The sequence below is a fragment of the Saccopteryx bilineata genome, chromosome 8 (assembly GCF_036850765.1).
Source record: "Saccopteryx bilineata isolate mSacBil1 chromosome 8, mSacBil1_pri_phased_curated, whole genome shotgun sequence".
Taxonomy (NCBI): domain Eukaryota; kingdom Metazoa; phylum Chordata; class Mammalia; order Chiroptera; family Emballonuridae; genus Saccopteryx; species Saccopteryx bilineata.
In genome coordinates this window covers 23,728,854-23,748,260 of record NC_089497.1, presented here as the reverse complement: position 1 = coordinate 23,748,260, position 19,407 = coordinate 23,728,854, and the positions used below count along the sequence as shown (strand labels likewise).

The window sequence follows — 19,407 nt, the reverse complement described above, 5'->3', positions numbered from 1 at the left end:
ATACATTTGTAAACTTTCAAAATATTATGAGAAAAAAATTACAAGAAGCCTGGTAATACATATATCAGTAGTCTTTAGCTACAAGTAACAGTAATGGTAACTATGGAAGGAAGGGAAGGGAAGGGAGAAAGAAAAGAGAGAAAGGAAAAAGAGGAATGAAGGAAAAAAGAAGCTCAGTGGATCTATTGAAAGGCTACTGAGTGGCATGCTGAAGAACCAGGCCCAGTGAAGCCAGTGACTGGGGCATTCAGGTGATCTATATTGAGGGAGTCCATGTGCTCCCCATGGTGAAGCTGCCACTGTATGACTCAGCTCTAACCGCCTATTAGTCTGGTGTGTCTCTCTTCATGATTGAAATCCCTAGAAAAGAGCTTCATCATTTTGGCTTAGCTAATTTCTGGAGTCCTGTGATTGACAGCTCAGTAGAATCAAGTGGAGACAGTTCCCACAGAGCAATGGGTGCTGGGAAGGAAATGGAACCAAGAGAACTCTACACATTCTAATTATTGGCTGTGCAGTATACGCACATGACCTTTCTATAAACACTATTTGAATGTATTTTTAAATATATGCACACATTTCGCCTGACCAGGCGGTGGCGCAGTGGATGGAGCGTTGGACTGGGATGCCGAGGACCCAGGTTCGAGACCCCGAGGTCGCCAGCTTGAGCGCGGGTTCATCTGGCTTAGCAAAATAAAAAACACATGCTCACCACCTTAGACCTAAGGTCACTGGCTCAAGCAAGGGGTTACTCGGTCTGCTGAAGGCCCGCAGTCAAGGCACATATGAGAAAGCAATCAATGAACAACTAAGGTACTGCAACGAAAAACTGATGATTGATGCTTCTCATCTCTCTCTGTTCCTGTCTGTCTGTCCCTATCTATCCCTCTCTCTGACTCTCTCTCTCTGTCCCTGTAAAGAAAAAATATATATATATGCACACATTTCTAATATAAATAAGTAATGTAGAACAGAAAGTACCTCCTCCTCAATAGATCTAGTCACCATGGCCAGAGAGGAAGGCTCAAGGCCACTGTTTCCTAGGTTAGTATCCTTGGGTAATGTTCTGTCACAATCCCATGTCAATGTGCTGTGCTCTATGGACAAAACCATACATTGCAGTTTACCTACACATCCTATAGGCCCAAACTAAGTAATAACAAAGAGGGGAATACAGGTACTCTCTCTTGAGCTTGCCTATCTTTCTTGGTTATAAGTTTGAGCTTGTATTTATGAAGGGCTTCACCCTCACCCTCAGAGGGTAGAGGGTAAGTTCACGTACCTCTTACTCTCAGGCAGTACCTCATGTTTGGGTTTTTATATGCTCCATGGGCTGAGTGAAACATACCCTCCAGCAGGAGGAAGCTGAGCCCTGTTGTTCCTATTTAAGGATGGTTGTACCCATCTCTTCTTTTACATTTTCTGCTGTGTACAGTAGTCATCCTGGAGCAGTAACACTCCTTCTAGCCCTGACTTATATGTGGCAACAACACTATTATGCTTTGCTTATTGTCTTTTCAGAATAACCCTCTCTCTCTTTCTCTCTCTCTCTCTCAATGAGAGTAAAGAAATTTAAATGGCTATATAGTATACTCAGGCTGTAATTTAGTAGAAGATATATTAGGTTCCTGCATGAGTATATTCTTCCCTGATTCCCCCATTTATAGATGAGCAGAACCCAGTTGTGAGAGAAGAAAGCAGAACATTCTAGAATAAATCTTTGGATTAGTTTCATAGGTCTGCTGGAACAAAGTAGCACAGACTGGCTGGCTGAAACAGACTTTATTCTCTCACAGTTTGGGAGGCCGGAAATCTAAGATCAAGGTGTCAGCAGGGTTGGTTCCTTCTGAGGATGAGGAGGGAGAATCTGGTCCATACTTCTCTCCTAGCTTCTGCTTTCTAAAGACATCCCTGGCTTGAATATGACATTCTTTCCCTCTTCACATCATCTTTGATGTGTACATGTCTGTCTGCATCCCAAATTTCCCCTTTTGATATGAACGCCAGTTGTAGTGGATTGGCAAAGGCCCTTATGACCTTGTTTTAACTTCATCATTTGCCAAGTTCCTATTTCCAAACAAGGTCATAGTCACAAGTGCTGAAGGATAAGAACTTTCCTGTCTTTATAAGGGACACAGTTCAAAACATTACAGTCACCAAGCCTCAATTCATGACAAGTACCAGTACTTCTTTCTTTCTATCTTCATTCCTGTCCTGTATATTTTGGCTTCAGAAAAAAACAGCACCATATTATGAATGGTTGCTGGTATTCAGAAAGTACTACGATTTTTTTTTTAAACTACATTGGAAGATAGTGTTGCATCCCAAAGGGCAATGACCGAGTCCTCAATCATAAGTCATTCTGTCATTCTCTGAGGCTAGCTCCTTTAACTGCTAGACCAACGAAAACCATAATAATCATCCCATTCACTTATTTCCTTGATTGAGTTAATTTTTAATTAAAGGTAATGTATGGCTTAGCATAGTGTTGAATTAGTCTACTGATCGTCGTGCTGACAGAAAAATTAAACCCAAATACAGAATAAATGTCTCTATCTCAGAGTACAGATAGCTATTCCTTCCTGGTAGAAAACCCTAACTAACCATCACCCATTAGGTATCTGATTCGATTCTGTAATAAGTTCAATTTCCAACTGCTGAAAGAAAAGCAATGTTGCTGCTGACAAATTTGGTGTTTTGTCTTTTTTTTTTTTAAATACTAGTGAGAGCCTGGTGGACCTTAGTGAGGGAAAGTCTGTGTAGCTGAGTCTACCTTTATTTTTTATTTATTTTTTTAAGATTTAAAAAAAAAAATTTATTCATTATTTAATGGGGAGGGGGGGAGGAGGAGCAGGAAGCATCAACTCCCATATATGCCTTGACCAGGCAAACCCAGGGTTTTGAACCGGCAACCTCAGCATTTCCAGGTTGACGCTTTATCCACTGCGCCATCACAGGTCTGAGCCTACCTTTAGTCTCCATCCTTGCCAGGCCGGCTGCTATTTTTATGAATATTGAACAAACATTAGACTGAGTTACTCAAAGTGGTAGCCTGAGGGCCATGTGTACTCACAGAACTGTGTGTTTGGCCTTCATGGCATTTTAAAAATTAAAATTTCTTCTAAAATATTGGTTTTATGACTTCTCTTGAAATTCAGATGAAGGAGATCAGGCAACACTGAGCCCATAGCCCAACACGGTAAAATTGATCTAAAGCTCATTCAGAGCTACCTTCTTTCAATAGAAATACTGTCGTGGTTTGCCACAGTTTCAAGCACTTGCCATTTATTGTCGTTCACCGAATTCTCTTCCCCTGTTTATGATACCTGACACTTGTAGATTTTTGTGTTTTTGACCCTTGTAGTAGATTGTCTTGAGAAGAAATACAACTGACAACCAAGTGGGTCATTCTGTCCCATCCTATTATTAAGAGCTTCTCTGGGGTGAGGCTATCCCATGGTCAGTCACCAGTAACACAAATATTCTCAACTCTGGGCCAGTTCTTGCCTAATCTTCCTGGTTCCTAGGCCTGAGATCTAGTTCTTTACAGGCCCTTGAACAACTAGCAAGACCATTTGCAACAATTCAGAAGGTGGAAGAGGGTCTCATTTCAGATAAGTGATCATTCCAGGCAAAGCAGACAATGAGAAATACTGTGAATATGTGTGCCCATGGAGAATATGTGTGCCCATGGTGAATATGTGTGCCCATGGTGAATATGTGTGCCCATGGAGAATATATGTGCCCATGGTGAATATATGTGCCCATGGTGAATATGCGTGCCCATGGAGAATATGCGTGCCCATGGTGAATATGCGTGCCCATGGTCAATATGCGTGCCCATGGTGAATATGCGTGCCCATGGAGAATATGCGTGCCCATGGTGAATATGCGTGCCCATGGTGAATATGTGTGCCCATGGAGAATATGTGTGCCCATGGTCAATATGTGTGCCCATGGTCAATATGTGTGCCCATGGTCAATATGTGTGCCCATTGTGAGGGTGTTGTTTCTCCAGTGCTCTTCAGGACCGCCCTTGAAAGAGGCTGTAGTTTGTGGGTTTTTTGTTTCTGCCTGTTGCAGGTTGACATCTGGCTCATGTCTGTATATCTCAATATCTAATAGTCACTAAAGGCTTTTGGAATCTCTTTTCTCAGTGCATTGACCAAGGGTAGTTATTTTGTTTTGGAGAAAACTGGGAGGAAAGTTCACAGGACTGTATACAAATGGTTCTTTGTGGCTGTCTCTCCCCTCCTTCAGTCAAGAGGTTAAGAATGAAGAGAAGGGCCTGACCAGGTGGTGGTGCAGTGGATACAGTGTTGGACTGGGATGCAGAGGACCCAGGTTAGAAACCCCCGAGGTCACTGGCTTGAGCACGGGCTCATCTGATTTGAGCGCTAGCTTCCCAGCTGGAGCACAGGGTTGGTGGCTTGAGCCTGGATCATAGACGTGAGCCTGGATTATAAACATGACCCCATGGTTGCTGGCTAGAGCCCAGAGGTCACTGACTTGAAGCCCAGGGTCGCTGGCTTGAACAAGGAGTCACTCGCTTTGCCGTCTCCCCTCCCCCCTTACGTCAAGGCACACATGAGAAATCAATCAATGAACAACTAAGGATCTGCAATAAGGAATTGATGCTTCTCATCTCTCTCCCTTCCTGTCTGTCTGTCCCTCTCTTTCTTTCTCTGACTTTCCCTCTGTCTCAGTCACAAAAAAAAAGAAGAGAAGTGAGTTGAAGAGTTTAGATGGAGCTAACACACAAAGCCCACACCGCTCCAAAAAGATGCAGATGCCTTAAGAGAAATTTTATCAGATGTGGGATTGGTCCTATTCAGTGAATAAAATGGGCAGGATGATACTTGACATTAGCAAAGCTAAATTATCTTTAAATTTCTAAGTTTTGATTGAGGGTAGTATTTAGTTTGCTAAAAAAGAAAACCACCTTGGTGACGCAAAAAAATAATGTGTTGACTCTTATTCTATTTGGTGATGCAGATCCTTTTTATCTAAATATTTATGCTTTATTTTCCAGTTATCTGGGAAATACAGTTATTTAGGGAGATAGGCAAGAGTTAAATTTTTTATTCAACATTTTTAATTGAAATATATTTGTCATATAAATGAAAATTTAAGTTGTACAGCATGATAATTTGATATATTTATATATTCTAATACAATTTCCAATAAGAATTCAGTAATGGCCTTGGCCAGTTGGCATAGTGGATGGAGCATCAGCCCAGCATGCAGACGTCCTGGGTTCAATCCCCAGTCAGGGCACACAGGAGAAGCGACCATCTACTTCACTTCTCATCCCTCTCCCTCTTTCTCTCCCTGTTCTTACAGCCAATTGCTCAGTTAGTCCAAGCTTCAGCCCCGGGTACTGCGGATAGGTCAGTTGATTTGAGCTTCAGCCCCAGACGGGGGTGGTGGTGGTGGGGGTGGTAACTGGGGTGATCCTGGTCAGGGTGCACATGCAAGAGTCTGTCTCTCTATCTCCCCTCTTCTCACTTAAAAAAAGTAAAAAGAATTAAGTAATTTTTAAAAAAGATTTGATTTATTGATTTTAGAGAGAGAGAGGAAAGCATAGAGAGGAGTGCTAAGCATCACTCAAAATTGCTTTACATATGTGCCTTGACCAGGCAAGCCTGGGCTTTCAAACCAGTGACCTCAGCAACCCAGGTGTGCCACCACAGGTCAGGCCAGGTTTCAATAATCTTAAACAAGAATATATTCTGTATAGAAGTTACAAACTTCCAGTTGTAAAATAATTAAGTCCTGGGAATGCAATGTACAGCATGGTGACTATTGTTAATAATAATGTATTGTATATTTAAAAGTTAAGAGAGTAGAACTTAATCGTTTTCCTTGCATACAAAAAAAATTAACTATATGGGTCACAGATGTTAACTAGACTTAGTGCGGTGATCATTTAGATCAGAGGTCTCAAACTCGCAGCTGCGGGCCGCATGCGGCCCGCCCACCAATTTTGTGCGGCCCGCAGACTGGCCCGCAGATTAATCCACAAAGTTTGATTAGTCTGCGGGCCGCACAAAATTGGTGGGCGGGCCGCATGGCAACGAGTTTGAGATCCCTGATTTAGATATATATGTATACATACATATATACATAGTCATTATATTGTACGTCTGAAACTAACATAATGATATGTTATATCTCAGCAAAAAGAAGGGATATTCTCTGCATAACAAAAAAATTCAAAAGATATATATACACACACATATATATATATAAAATCATTATGTTGTACATGTGAAACTAATATAGTGTTTTATGTCAGTTATATCCAAACAAAAAGAAGGCATATTCTCTGCATAGCAAAAAAAAAAAAAAAAAAAAATTCAAAGGAAAAGGATAACATTTTAATGGTGAATCTCTCTGGAAAGTAGAGTTATAGTGCTTTTTATTACTTGTTTACTTTTTAAAAAGACAAACATTGTTATTAACTCTATTAATTTATTCAAGAGGTATATTTGTATTTTTAAATATAGAAATCTAATCCTCCAGGTTTATAGGGAAGTGAAATACATATACTTTATTTAAATAGCTTTGAGTATTTCTACAGATGAGTAAAGTAACAAGAACTGATTTCCCCACTTCGAGTCCGTCAGTATAGGTCTTCTTAGTCCTCTTGTCCATTGTTTTGGAATGGATTTTAAAAAGACACATTCAAGAACAATGGCTTTTAGATCTTTACAAAACTGGCAAAATTGTAACTTCCTGCATATATATGATATTTTCCATCTTTTAAAATGGTGCATTTGGCATTTTCACATTGAGTTTTACAGTTATTCTGAGATGTACCTTCCCAACTTGAGGAAAATATTACTATAACTTTGTCTCTATCTAAAGCTGGGGTCGGGAACCTTTTTGGCTGAGAGAGCCATGAACGCCACATATTTTAAAATGTAATCCTGTGTGAGCCATACCATATGTTTAACACTAAATATAAGTAAATGTGTGCATTTTATGTAAGACCAACACTTTTAAAGTACAAGAAGTCTCTGAATTCTTTTTAATAACGTTGTTATGCTGTTGGTAACCAATGATGAATAAAGTACTTCTTACCATTAATGCGACTTCTGGTGCTGCATGGTTTTGCTGATGGCTTTGTAGTCTGGTTGATACATGGTGAGGTTAAGCTTCATGCAGGCGTTGAGACTTCCATCCGTTAAACGTGATCGTAGGTTGGTCTTAACATTCTTTAGATGTGAGAAAGACTGCTCACATGCATATGTAGAGCCAAACATTGTCAGTACAGCAATACTCACGTGCTGCAGTGTGTGGTATGTGATGAGAAGCGCATTCCAAGTTTTGACAATCAGCTGGTCCGCGGGTTGAAGTTTTTTTATTTCTCCCCACTTGTGTTTGCTCGCCAACTCTGCTTGCTGTTGCAAAGTCTTTCCAAATCTTCATTCAGTGACTTGAACTTATTCACCCACATGTCTGAGGCCTTCAGGTCAGCAGCTTGTAGCTCAAAATCTCTGACAGAGACACTGGGGATGTAACTCAGGTCAGCGCTGTCCACTGCACACTTGTGTGGATGGGTGATGAACTTAAAAAGACGAGTGCGCTCATGAAATTCTCCAAAGCATGCTTTAAATGACTGCAGGAGATTAGATGTGAAGCCCGCTAGCTGCTGGAGGTCAAGATGTTGAGCAGGGTCACTTGTTGTGCATGCATCTTTAAACTCTTCCAGTTTTTCAAAGTGTAGTAAACGACCTGTTTCAATGTCTGCAATGAAGAGTTCCAGCTTATTTTTAAATGCAAACACTGCTTGTTGAAGGGATAAGACTGTATTTCCAATGCCTTGCATTTTCACATTGAGCTAGTTCAGATGTGCAGTCATGTACACGAGATAGTAGAACTTCAGGAGCCACTGTTAGCTAACTCAGGATGCTCGACGTTTTTCATTTCAAGAAGAGTCCGGATTTCACTCAGACAAGCCACGAAACGGCAGAGCACCTTCCCTCTTGACAACCAAGCACATTGCTGTGCAGAAGCAGATCAGGATAATTATTCCCAACTTCATCCAGCAGTGTTTTAAACTGGTGATCATTTAAAGCTCTGGCAACAATAAAGTTGACCACCCGAATGACCAGCGACATCACCTCACCAAGCTGCTCTCCACACATCTGAGCACAAAACACCTCCTGATGTAGGATGCAGTGAACACTTAGGATGGGTCTCTTTTCATGTTCATGAAGAAGCACTACGAATCCTGTTTCTCCCCACCATGCACGGAGCACCATCAGTACACACTGAAATAAGTTTATCCATCGGTAAATGTTTTTCTTTAGTGAACTCAGTGAAAGACTTGAATAAATCCTCCCCTCTTGTTGTCTCTTTCATAGGCAAAACAGCAAGACTTTCCTCACGTAGTGTGTCACTGACAGCATATCTTGCAATCACGCTGAACTGGGATAAAGGGCTTACATCTGTTGACTCATCCAAAGCGAGAGAAAAGAATGGTGCTGCATTTATGTCCTTCACTTGTGTTTCCTCAATTTGATTTGCCATCATGATGATAATGATCATGAACAGTTCTTGCCAACAGAGGCATGTCTTTTATTCGTTTGATTATCTTGTCTTTATCTGAAAAGTCGTCAAGAAGTTCATTAGCAATATCAAGCATGAATGTTTTGGCATACTCCCCTTCTGTGAATGGCTTTCCGTTTCTCACAATTGCTAAAGCACCAGCCAAGCTAGCTGAATTCCAGTCACCTTGTTGGGTCCAAGCACGGAGTTGCTGCTGACTAGCTTGCACTCTGCACGGTAGCTCTTGACATGCTTTCTTCCTGCTGTCCCTCACTGGATATTTCAATGCAAATGTAGTATGGTGTGTGTCAAAGTGCTGCTTTATATTTGACCATTTTATTGATGCAATTTTATCATTGAATATTAGACACACTGCAGAACCTGCTCTCTCCACAAAGGCGAATTCCTCTGTCCATTCCTGCTGAAAAGTACGATACTCCTTATCTTTTTTTCTTTTAGCCATCTTCTTCGTCAAAAGGGTTTCTGCAGTTAGCTAGCTGACTACTTGATTAAAAAGAGGGAAGATTACTTCCTGACCTCACAACAACTGGTGTTGTCCCAGAGGACATCTGTGATTGGCTCCAGCCACCCGCAACCATGAACATGAGTGGTAGGAAATGAATGAATTGTAAAACATGAGAATGTTTTATATTTTTAATGTTATTTTTTTTTCATTAAAGATTTGTCTGTGAGCCAGATGCAATCATCAAAAGAGCCACACCTGGCTCGTGAGCCATAGGTTCCCAACCCCTGATCTAAAGATTGCCTTCTCTTTCTCTTTCTCTTCTCAGTTGACCTTCTTGAAGAAATCATTTACCATGGAGGTCTCTATTTCCTCTCTTGTTGCCTTCCCACTGGTGTTGGGGACTGAGAATGTTCATGACAATCCTGTTGTTAAACCAACTGTACATTTTAACTTTCCTTCTCAATAATTGTAATTAATATGAATAGTTATTAATTTATCACAATATTTGACACTGCTAAAACTGGTCCTTTTGAAATTAACCTTCTTTTCTGTCTATAAGCATTCTTTTCTTTCTCTCTACATATGTGTTACTAATTCTGCTTCTGTAGTTTTGATGATCTCTGATTTCCCTTAAATGTTAGATTTTCCTGAGGTTTTATTTTAATGTTCTGTTCACATTGGTCAGAAGCTTAAACTACTGGCTATATTCTACTGATTCCCTAATAGTATTATTTATTATTTTTTAGGGCAATTTATTTTTATTTTTTGTTTTGTTTTGCAAGACTGTAGGCGTTCTTTTTTCTTTTTTTCATTTAATTAAGTCTTGCTTAATATAATTTTCTTGGGAACTCTCTAGTTTCTCTTCTTATAAGGATGCTGATCCAATAAGATGAGGACCCTGCCCTTATGACCTCATTTAACCTTAATTAATTTCTTACAGTCCCTTCTCCAAATATAGCCAAACTGGGGATTATGGCTCCCACATTTGAATTTGGGGAGACACAAACATTGAGTCTATAATGACTGGTCAAATAGAAAACAAAAGCTTATTTTATTATTTCATTACTATGGAAAAAAAATGTAGGTTTTATATTTTGTCTGTGGATGTTGTTTTTTTTTAAGTGGGCCTGAAATTCTGTATGTAAAATGTAACTTTTCTTATATTTCTTTATAACTTGTTTTATTTTCCTCTTTTCCCTGACTCCTTAACTTAGCCATTTCTCTTCTTTTCTTGATAAGTCATCATTTTATTCCATAGTTATTTAGATCGGGTCTCGTAGCCTTTTGGAATGTCAACAGGAAATTATGAGAGGCTAGCAGAAATTGTATTAAATCGTAAACACTTACTCAATGATATACCAGTATTCCAATAATTTCACAGCCACATCAAAAGGAAAGCCACTGAGATGTAAAGTCTTTCTAAATACACTTCAGACTTGCTTACTGGGAAGCTCTGGAAGATATTGTAGGAAGTGGGATATTGCAGAATTAGGCTAGCTCTTACATTGTTGCCTTTTAAAAATGTCCAAAAACAGTTTGCCTGTTGCTTTTCCAAACATAAATATACAGGCCAGTGAACTAATAATATAATTGGTGGCATCCTAAAAAAAAAAAAATAGGTCAAATAGAACAAAAACCAAAATATTTTCTTTGGTATAACCTCCTGGTACATGACGTCAAAATCAGATGATATTTTGATGTCCTAGTGTGTAGGAAATAAAAAAGACTGGAAAACTGACTGTGAATATTTTGCTGCACATCATAAAAGAGACCTCTTTCTATAGTCTCAGGAAGACAGGCAGTTGGCAATGGAGTAGTCACAAGAAGAAATGATAAGGCTATAGAAAATTCCTCTTCATACGTTGCCAAAGTCTGAACTCGGATGTGGTACAGTAATTTATTAGTCTTTGAGAGCAAACAAGTCAAATAAAAGAGATGGTCAATGTAATTATCATATTTTCTGGGTAATAGGCTGCCTGTTCTGTCTTTTGGAGAAAAGTATTTATTTAGGAAGGAGTAACTAAAATGATCTGCTTTCTCTTTCTATGGTAAATCAAAGGTTTTAATCTTGAAGAGACAACTGGCAGACTGTTTGATTTATTATTTTAATTTTTTTCCTAGACTGAGGCTGTAAATTAAAGTTGTAATTAAATCCTGGAGTAAGGAGAAGTTCATTTCACTCGGTTGTGGCTAAACAGATTAGGCATTGTTTCCCTATTCATTCATTAATCTGTCCCAAAATGGGGGTCAGTGGTTACATTTTTTTAATGCCATCAATGCTTTCTTATTCTTAAATAAGTGACAGCCCTCACCACTTCTAATCCAAGTGTTTTAGAAATAACCTTATGTGTGGAGCATGTAATTCACAGATTGTCATCTTTTGTTTTTCCAGATTTATATCCTTACCCAGACCTATCTCCTATGATGATCTTTGACTCTTTTTTTTTTTTGACAGAGACAGTCAGAGAGAGGGACAGAAGAGGGACAGGCAGACAGGAAGGAAGAGAGATAAGAAGCATCAATTCTTCATTGTGGCTCCTTAGTTGTTCATTGACTGCTTTCTCATATGTGCCTTGACCAAGGGGCTCCTCAGAGCGAGTGACCCCTGGCTTAAGCCAGCGACCTTGGGCTTCAAGCCAGCAACCTTTGGGCTCAAGCCAGAGAACTTGGGCTTCAAGCCAGCGACCTTTGGCCTCAAACCAACGACCTTTGGGCTCAATCAGCGACCATGTGGTCATGTCTGTGATCTCACACTCAAGCTAGAGAACCCTTGCTTAAGCTGGTGAGCCTTTGCTCAAGTCAGCAACCTTGGTGTTTCGAGCCTGGGTCCTCTACATCCCAGTTCAAAGCTCTATCCACTGTGCCACCGCCTGGTCAGGCTCTTTGATTCCCTTAAAGTCAGCCTACATAGTGCTCACTCCTCTTGAAGGACAGAGGACTAGTTCACCTCCAGAGAATACTTTTTCTAACATTTTTCTAACCCTTAACATAATAATATGAGAAGAATCAGTTGTTCGGCAGCATAATGCTCAATATGAAAAAAAACCCTGAAATTTAGAGAAAAGCATAGATAGTCACTTTCTTTAAAAACAGTTAAAAATATTTGAAGAATATATAGTCATAGCATTTCTTTCTGAAGCCTAACAAACTTTTTGAATATTTCTAATAATTATATAGGCTGATGAATGCCTAAGTAAAAATCTGTCTTTGGGTTTTTCTTAATTTTGCAACCTTTGCATTTTTAAATAGTCTCCCCTCAATTGAAAATCTTGTGTAGTAGAATTCTTTATTTTAAAAAAATGAAAGATTTTATAGTTAATTAATATGTGATAATTTAAAATAAAATCTGTAATGTGTGGCCATATGTTTTCCTATGTTTTGTAACTAAAGGTTTTTATTTACAGGATGGGGCAAAAGTAGGTTTACAGTTGTTCATGTGGAAAATAATACAATGATTAATAAATAATAAGGCAAGAATAAACTCTGTATTGTATACTGACAACTGTAAACCTTCTTTTGCCCCACCCTGCATTAATATGCAATTCTTTCTTTTTTTCAGGCTTTGAATAAGGAAAACATTTTAGCAGTTGAGACATAAGAGGCACAATTATATCTCAAGTTACTGTCTAGTTCTGTTTGTACTTTGGAAGCCATTTTTCCTGACCCTGTCCCACACTGAAGCAGAAACAAAGGTTCAGTGCCAACCCAAATGGCAACTGAAAGATTCTCTTTTCAGACACATTCTTTTGGGATGCCATGCAAGGGCCTGAGGAAAGGAGAGACAGGAAGCAAAACTAAAAAAGAGACGAGCTGTTGAAGGGAGGAATGTATAAATAATCTTTGCAAGGACAAGAGAACAGAAGAGAAGAAATTCAGAGGATGAGCTGCCCTAAAGCTCGGACCCCTCCATTGGCTACCTCCTTCTCAACCGACTGATCAGATTTGGGGGGAGCCTGTAGATCTGAGGTTCTGACCTGCCTGAACAGAGAGGAGCGAGCTTGGACACCTAAGTGGGAAGGGGGCCTAAGAGAGGACCTCCCCTTGACCAAGGTCCAACTGAATTGAACAGTGGAGGAATTCTCTTGTGCGCAGGAGCAATACTAACTCCACCATCCTTATTACTGATGCTTAAGTGAAGTACTACTAATATATAATAAACTGGGTTTTTTGGAGGTAAAACAAAGATTTGCACCCACAGAAAATATTGAAGGGGACATATGAAGACTGTGAAGGCTGTTTGAAATGAGAATTCCAGTTAGTGTTGGAACAATGGTTATGTTACAGATATTGTTGTTCAACAGGCTGTGGTCACTATTTTGGAGAAGGGATGACTCAGAAAGGTTAAAAAAAACTGATTCAGTCATCCTTTTTTTTTTAATCTTGACAGACTCATAACAAAACATTATAACCTAAAAATTTGAATCTGAATGTAACACTTTTCAAGCCACTTAGTTGGGTTTTAACAAGGATTTTCTTGAAAAACTTCATCTGAAGAAGTGAAACAAATGATTAGAGACAGTGTGGTAATGCAGAAAGAGAACAGGCTTGGGAGGCTGGCTTGGCTTTGTTCTCGTCTCTGTGAACGTGGTAAAATTGCACTCAACTTCCTTGATAAAAAGAAAATTATCTTTTTAGAGAAGTTGTGATTAGGATTAAAGGAGATAATGCAGAAACCACATTTATCTGTTTATATACCATGGCTATTATTATGATACATAATGGAACTTTTTAGATATTATGATACATAATGGAACTTTTTAGATATTGCTGCTGGCCAGTACGGTTGATGTTCTTGGGCATATAGACTTTTCAGCCAGCTCTTAAAACCATGTTTAACCACATATTTGTCTCATCTTCTAGTTCTTAGTTTGGATCTGTGGTGTTATGTTTATACCTTTTAACAAGGAAGTAGACTCCTTTGAAAACACACTCTGTTAAAAGGGTTTATTTTATAAGGGACAGTAAATGTCTTACTTAAGCTATCAAACTTGTCCACTCCACAACCACATTATTTCTTTTTCTAAATTAAGCACGTTGTGGGTATTTGAGTGACAGCAAACACAGAAGAAAGAGCACTGGACTAGAAGCATGAGGATAATTTAAATTCCCATTCCATTAGCACCAATTCCTAGCTCTATGACCTTGGTTAAATCATGTAACCATTTTCCATCCCAGTTTTTCTTCTATAGTAAAATGGGAATGATAATTCAATTCTGTAGTTTATTTCATTAGTTATGGTCCTGTAGTTTATTTCACTATTTATGGTTCAAATGAAATACTTAACATATACTATGAAAATTGTTAAGTATTATGCAAGTCTGAAATATTATTGGGTTGAACCTGGATGAAATAAAACATAAACATTCAAATTTAGACAAAATTTATTTAGACAAAGTTAGTTTTATATTGTTAGTTTAATAATCCTTATGTCAATGGTGTAAGAATTTTCCTTTTTAATATTACTCTCATCAATCCACTCAGAAACTTCTGCTTGTTGTCTAAGAAGCAGCAAATAGTAATGCATGATCACAGTTCTGAACATTGAGATTTCTTTGATCTAAGTTGTATATTTGCTGTTTATTAGCTTTATAATGTAAGGCAAATATTTTGCATGCTCTTTACCCGAGTTGGATTATCTCTGAAACAATGGAGGTTATGATGTTTCTTCTAGTTTGTAAACTCATGGGGCATTCCTTTAAACCACCACTTTGATTCTCCCTGAACAGTTGAAAAACTTCCCTTTTCACAAACATGAATATAGTATATGTTGTTCTACCTGGTCTGTGTCCTGCTTTGGGGCCCTTTTAGGGAAACAAATATTCTTAAATATCAATATTGTGTAAGAAAGAAATGCCAAAGAGTGATGCTTATGGTTTGTTAACTATGTGCATTAAACTTTGATATATATATATTTTTGTATTTTTCTGAAGTGAGAAGTGGGGAGGCAGAGAGACACACTGCCACGTGTGCCTGACTGGGATCCACCCAGCAAGCCTGCTAGGGGGCGATGCACTACTCATCTGGGACATCACTCCATTGCAACCAGAGCCATTCTAGCATCTGAGGCAGAGGCTATGGAGCCATCCTCACCTCCTGGGCCAACTTTGCTCCAATGGAGCCTTGTCTGTGGGAGGGGAAGAGAGAGATAGAGAGAGATAGAGAGAAAGGAGTGGGGGAAGGGTGGAGAAGCAATGGGCTCTTCTCTTGTGTGCCCTGACTGGGAATTGAACCCAGGATACCCACACACCAGGCCGACGCTCTACCACTGAGCCAACTGGCCAGGGCTTGACTTTTTTTTTTAATATATATATTTTTAGATTTTATTGATTCATTTTAGAGAGCAGAGAGAGAGAAGGGGTTGAGGAGCAGGAAGCATTAGTTCCCATATATGCCTTGACCAGGCAAGCCCAGGGTTTCAAACTGGTGACCTCAGCATTCCAGGTCGACGTTTTATCTACTGCACCACCAGAGATCAGGCTGACCTAGCCAATACGATAGAAAAATAATTAAGAATGCCTGGTGATCTGTAAGTTAGATTAAAATATTGTATCCAAGAAGCAGTAATCAACACTGTCAAATATTGCTGGTAGGCCATATATATAAAATGACGACTGGTCATTAACCATTGGAGTTAGTATCATGACCTTGATAAAAGAAGCGTGGTGGCATGGTGGACTCGTAGACAAGCCTGATTGGTGTGAGTGTGCAAAAGAATAGGAGGAGAGGATGTGGGGACTATAAATATAGACAACTGTGTTAAGAAGAGCAAAGAAATGGGGACATTCCTTATGGGCTTGAAATGCCCTTCTGAGGATGAAGAATGTAACAGAGGGTGTGATAGGATTAGTCCATGTGGATTCAAGAGCCTTCTGTATTGACTTGATTTTACTATGAATTTTTATTTTACTGTTTGTGTGAATAATTGTGGAAGCCTATCAAGTATCTTTTAAATAACTGACTGGACTATACTTCCACTTCAGTGATTCTGTAAGTTTTCTATTAAAACTTAATGATGGTATGGAAATAGCATGATGCGCCTGACCAGGCAGTGACGCAGTGGATACAGCGTTGGACTGGGATGCTGAGGACCCAGGTTCGAGACCCCGAGGTCGCCAGCTTGAGTGCAGGCTCATCTGGTTTGAGCAAAAGCTCACCAGCTTGGACCCAAGGTCGCTGGCTCGAGCAAGGGGTTACTCAGTCTGCTGAAGGCCCGCGGTCAAGGCACATATGAGAAAGCAATCAATGAACAACAACTAAGGTGTTGCAATGCGCAATGAAAAACTAATGATTGATGCTTCTCATCTCTCCGTTCCTTTCTGTCTGTCCCTGTCTATCCCTCTCTCTCTGACTCTCTCTTTGTCTCTGTAAGAAAAAACAAAAAAGAAATAGCATGATGCTATTTCCAATGTAGTTATAAGGTAAACAGTAAATATTGTCTGGTATGTATGACCTGAAGCAGGAACTTGAGTAATTTGTATAGGTCATTATATAAGTGCTCTAAGCTCTATATTAAACCTGCTCCTTGGATGGTTAACCGAATTGCTATGTATCGGCACTTTTTCTCACTTCAACCATACTGATTTTAAATGTCATATAATTTACAGGAAGAAAATGATTTTAATTCTCATTGTTTAATAAAATATTTTCCATGGAAAAATGAAAGATTTACTTATATAAATTTATTTTTCCTTTAGTTTTGTCAAAGCAGCATGCTTCACAAGTTCTGGTTAGAAAACGCCGTGCAAATACTATATTTGAAGAAACCAAAAAGGGTAATCTTGAAAGAGAATGCATCGAAGAACTGTGCAATAGAGAAGAAGCCAGGGAGGTGTTTGAAAATGAGCCTGAAACGGTAAGAACTCATGAAAATTCATGTTAGCACACCTAGATGTACAATTACAGACAGAACATTTCCAGCTCGATTCTGTGTATTGTGGTGCTTTTTTTTTTAATGTTAATGATTGTGTATATATCTTGTTTCATGTGTAACCACTGAAGCATTTCAGAAGGAAGTACCTTCAAAGGAAAGTGGACTAGTTAGGAAGACACTATTGCCAGAGCAATGTGCTTTGACCAAACTATAATTTAATTATACCTCATTACCAGCAAAGAGTATCTACCTCATGGTTTGTAGATACTTTCTCCCAACCAGAATTCAATAGTATCAGGTGAGGAGGGAGGACATCTCAAGTAATGTGTGCGCACATGTGTATGAATGAGTACACTTGAGCATGTGATTGCATTGTTATCACTATACTTTATTAAATCTTTCTATAAATATTATCTTTTTTTTTTTTGTATTTTTCTGAAGCTGGAAACGGGGAGAGACAGACAGACTCCTGCATGCGTCTGACCGGGATCCACCTGGCATGCCCACCAGGGGCGTCGCTCTGCTCACCAGGGGGCGATGCTCTGCTCACCAGGGGGCGATGCTCTGCCCCTCCGGGGCGTCGCTCTGCTGAGACCAGAGCCACTCTAGCGCCTGGGGCAGAGGCCAAGGAGCCATCCCCAGCGCCTGAGCCATCTTTGCTCCAGTGGAGCCTTGGCTGCGGGAGGGGAGGAGAGAGACAGAGAGGAAGGAGGGGGGGTGGAGAAGCAAATGGGCGCTTCTCCTATGTGCCCTGGCCGGGAATCGAACCCTGGTCCCCCGCACGCCAGGCCGACGCTCTACCGCTGAGCCAACCGGCCAGGGCCTAAATATTATCATTTTTAACCAGTCTTTAATCTAGAGCTTGATACATAATAGGTACTTAGTAAATGTGTACTGAAGGATTCATTCAGTGTTCCCTGAGTATATTTTATCTCATACATCCTTGGGGACATTCCTGAGCCATTTTATATCATCAGTCATTCTTAGGGTTATAATTTACATCTTAGTGTATAAAAGTTCCTAAGCTAGTTTAGAAAAACCTAATCATAAATGTCCCTAAATATGATACAGATATCTGACCTTAATCTTTAGTCCTCTTATTTCCTAAGGTAGGATATTCTCTTAACATATCCTGCTGGTAGCGGGAGTATGAATAGCGCCTCTAAGAATTCAAGTTTGATAACCTTTATGGTTACCTGAGATATTATTTCTGATATAAACTATCTAACCAAATGGTAATGAGTGAGAAAACATTTACACAGTACTTCCTTTACTTCTGCCATGGCTCTTGGTATCATGAGGTTGATACCAAGTTGAGAGATGACGAACAATAACCATCTCAATAGTTGGAGTATTTGTCTAGGACAGTAATAACTTTTACCTCCACCTACCCTAATGGGTTCAAAGGAATTTTTTCCAAGGTATCTAAAGATTAATTTTTAATACTCTCTGTAGTTGAATCAAAATGGTTCTCTCAGTTTTGTTGCTTTTGTGGATAAGCAGTTGGCAAAAAAAAAAAATATTACACATACTATACAGGTATTCTTATTTTGTGGGAAACAGACACACACATTTATTTTTATTATAGAAATATAAAATATAGACCAGAGAACAATATAATGAACTCCAATATACCTTCTTTCCTCTTCAACAATGATCAACGACCTGCCATGCTGGTTTGGCCTGTTTTCTACTCCGCGCACTCTAATTTTATTTTATTTTGCTGAACTATTTTAAAGCAAGTGTGTCTGCCTGAGATATCGTACTATGTCACACATAAATACTTGAGTATGTATTTCTGACATTGTAGATATATTTTTACACCTTAGTATCTCAGTAGCAAATGGTAAGTGAGGCCAAAGACCATAATCAAGAGAAGGGAAGATAGTGCAGAAGGGAAACCTATCAATGTGCTTCCTCTCATCCACTCATTCTGACATCAATCTCATTGACAGGAGAGAAAAAGATATGACAGAAAAGAAGAAATGAGAGAAATGAATAGAAAGAAAAAACATTTGTTACTGCTTCTTACTTTTATCCTGCCCCATCCACTCTATGTTTATGTCCTAATACCCTAGTCCACATTCCCAACCTCTACCCTATATCCTATTGTTTACCTCCCCCTAATTTATTTTTTTAATTAATTTATTTTTTTTTAGCTAAAGAGAGAGAGAGGCAGGAAGAGTGAGATGAGAAGTATCAACTCGTAGTTTCAGCACATTAGTTGTTTGTTGATTGCTTTTTGTATATGCCTTGACCAGGGGGCTCCAGCCAAGCCAGTGACCCCATACTCAAGCCAGCGACCTTGGACTTCAAGCCAGCAACCTGTGGGCTCAAGCCAGTGACCATGGGATCTTGTAGATTATCCCATGCTCAAGCTGATGACCCCATGCTCAAGCTGGTGAGCCTGAGCTCAAACTGGCAACCTTGGGGTTTTGAACCTCGGTCTTCAGCATTCCAGGTCGACACTCTATCCACTGCAGCACCACCAGCCAAGCCCTATTATTCTTAATAT

At 39.4% G+C, this 19,407-nt stretch overlaps 1 protein-coding gene across 1 annotated transcript in view; it reads left to right on the top strand.

Annotated features, from left to right (window-relative positions):
• PROS1 (protein S) overlaps window positions 1-19,407 on the top strand; it is a 61,334-nt gene that overhangs the window by 3,659 nt on the left and 38,268 nt on the right. Inside the window, exon 2 of the mRNA XM_066241104.1 lies at window positions 16,717-16,874. Within this exon, the coding sequence (XP_066097201.1) occupies window positions 16,717-16,874 (158 nt within the window). The remainder of the gene's footprint in view (window positions 1-16,716; window positions 16,875-19,407) is intronic.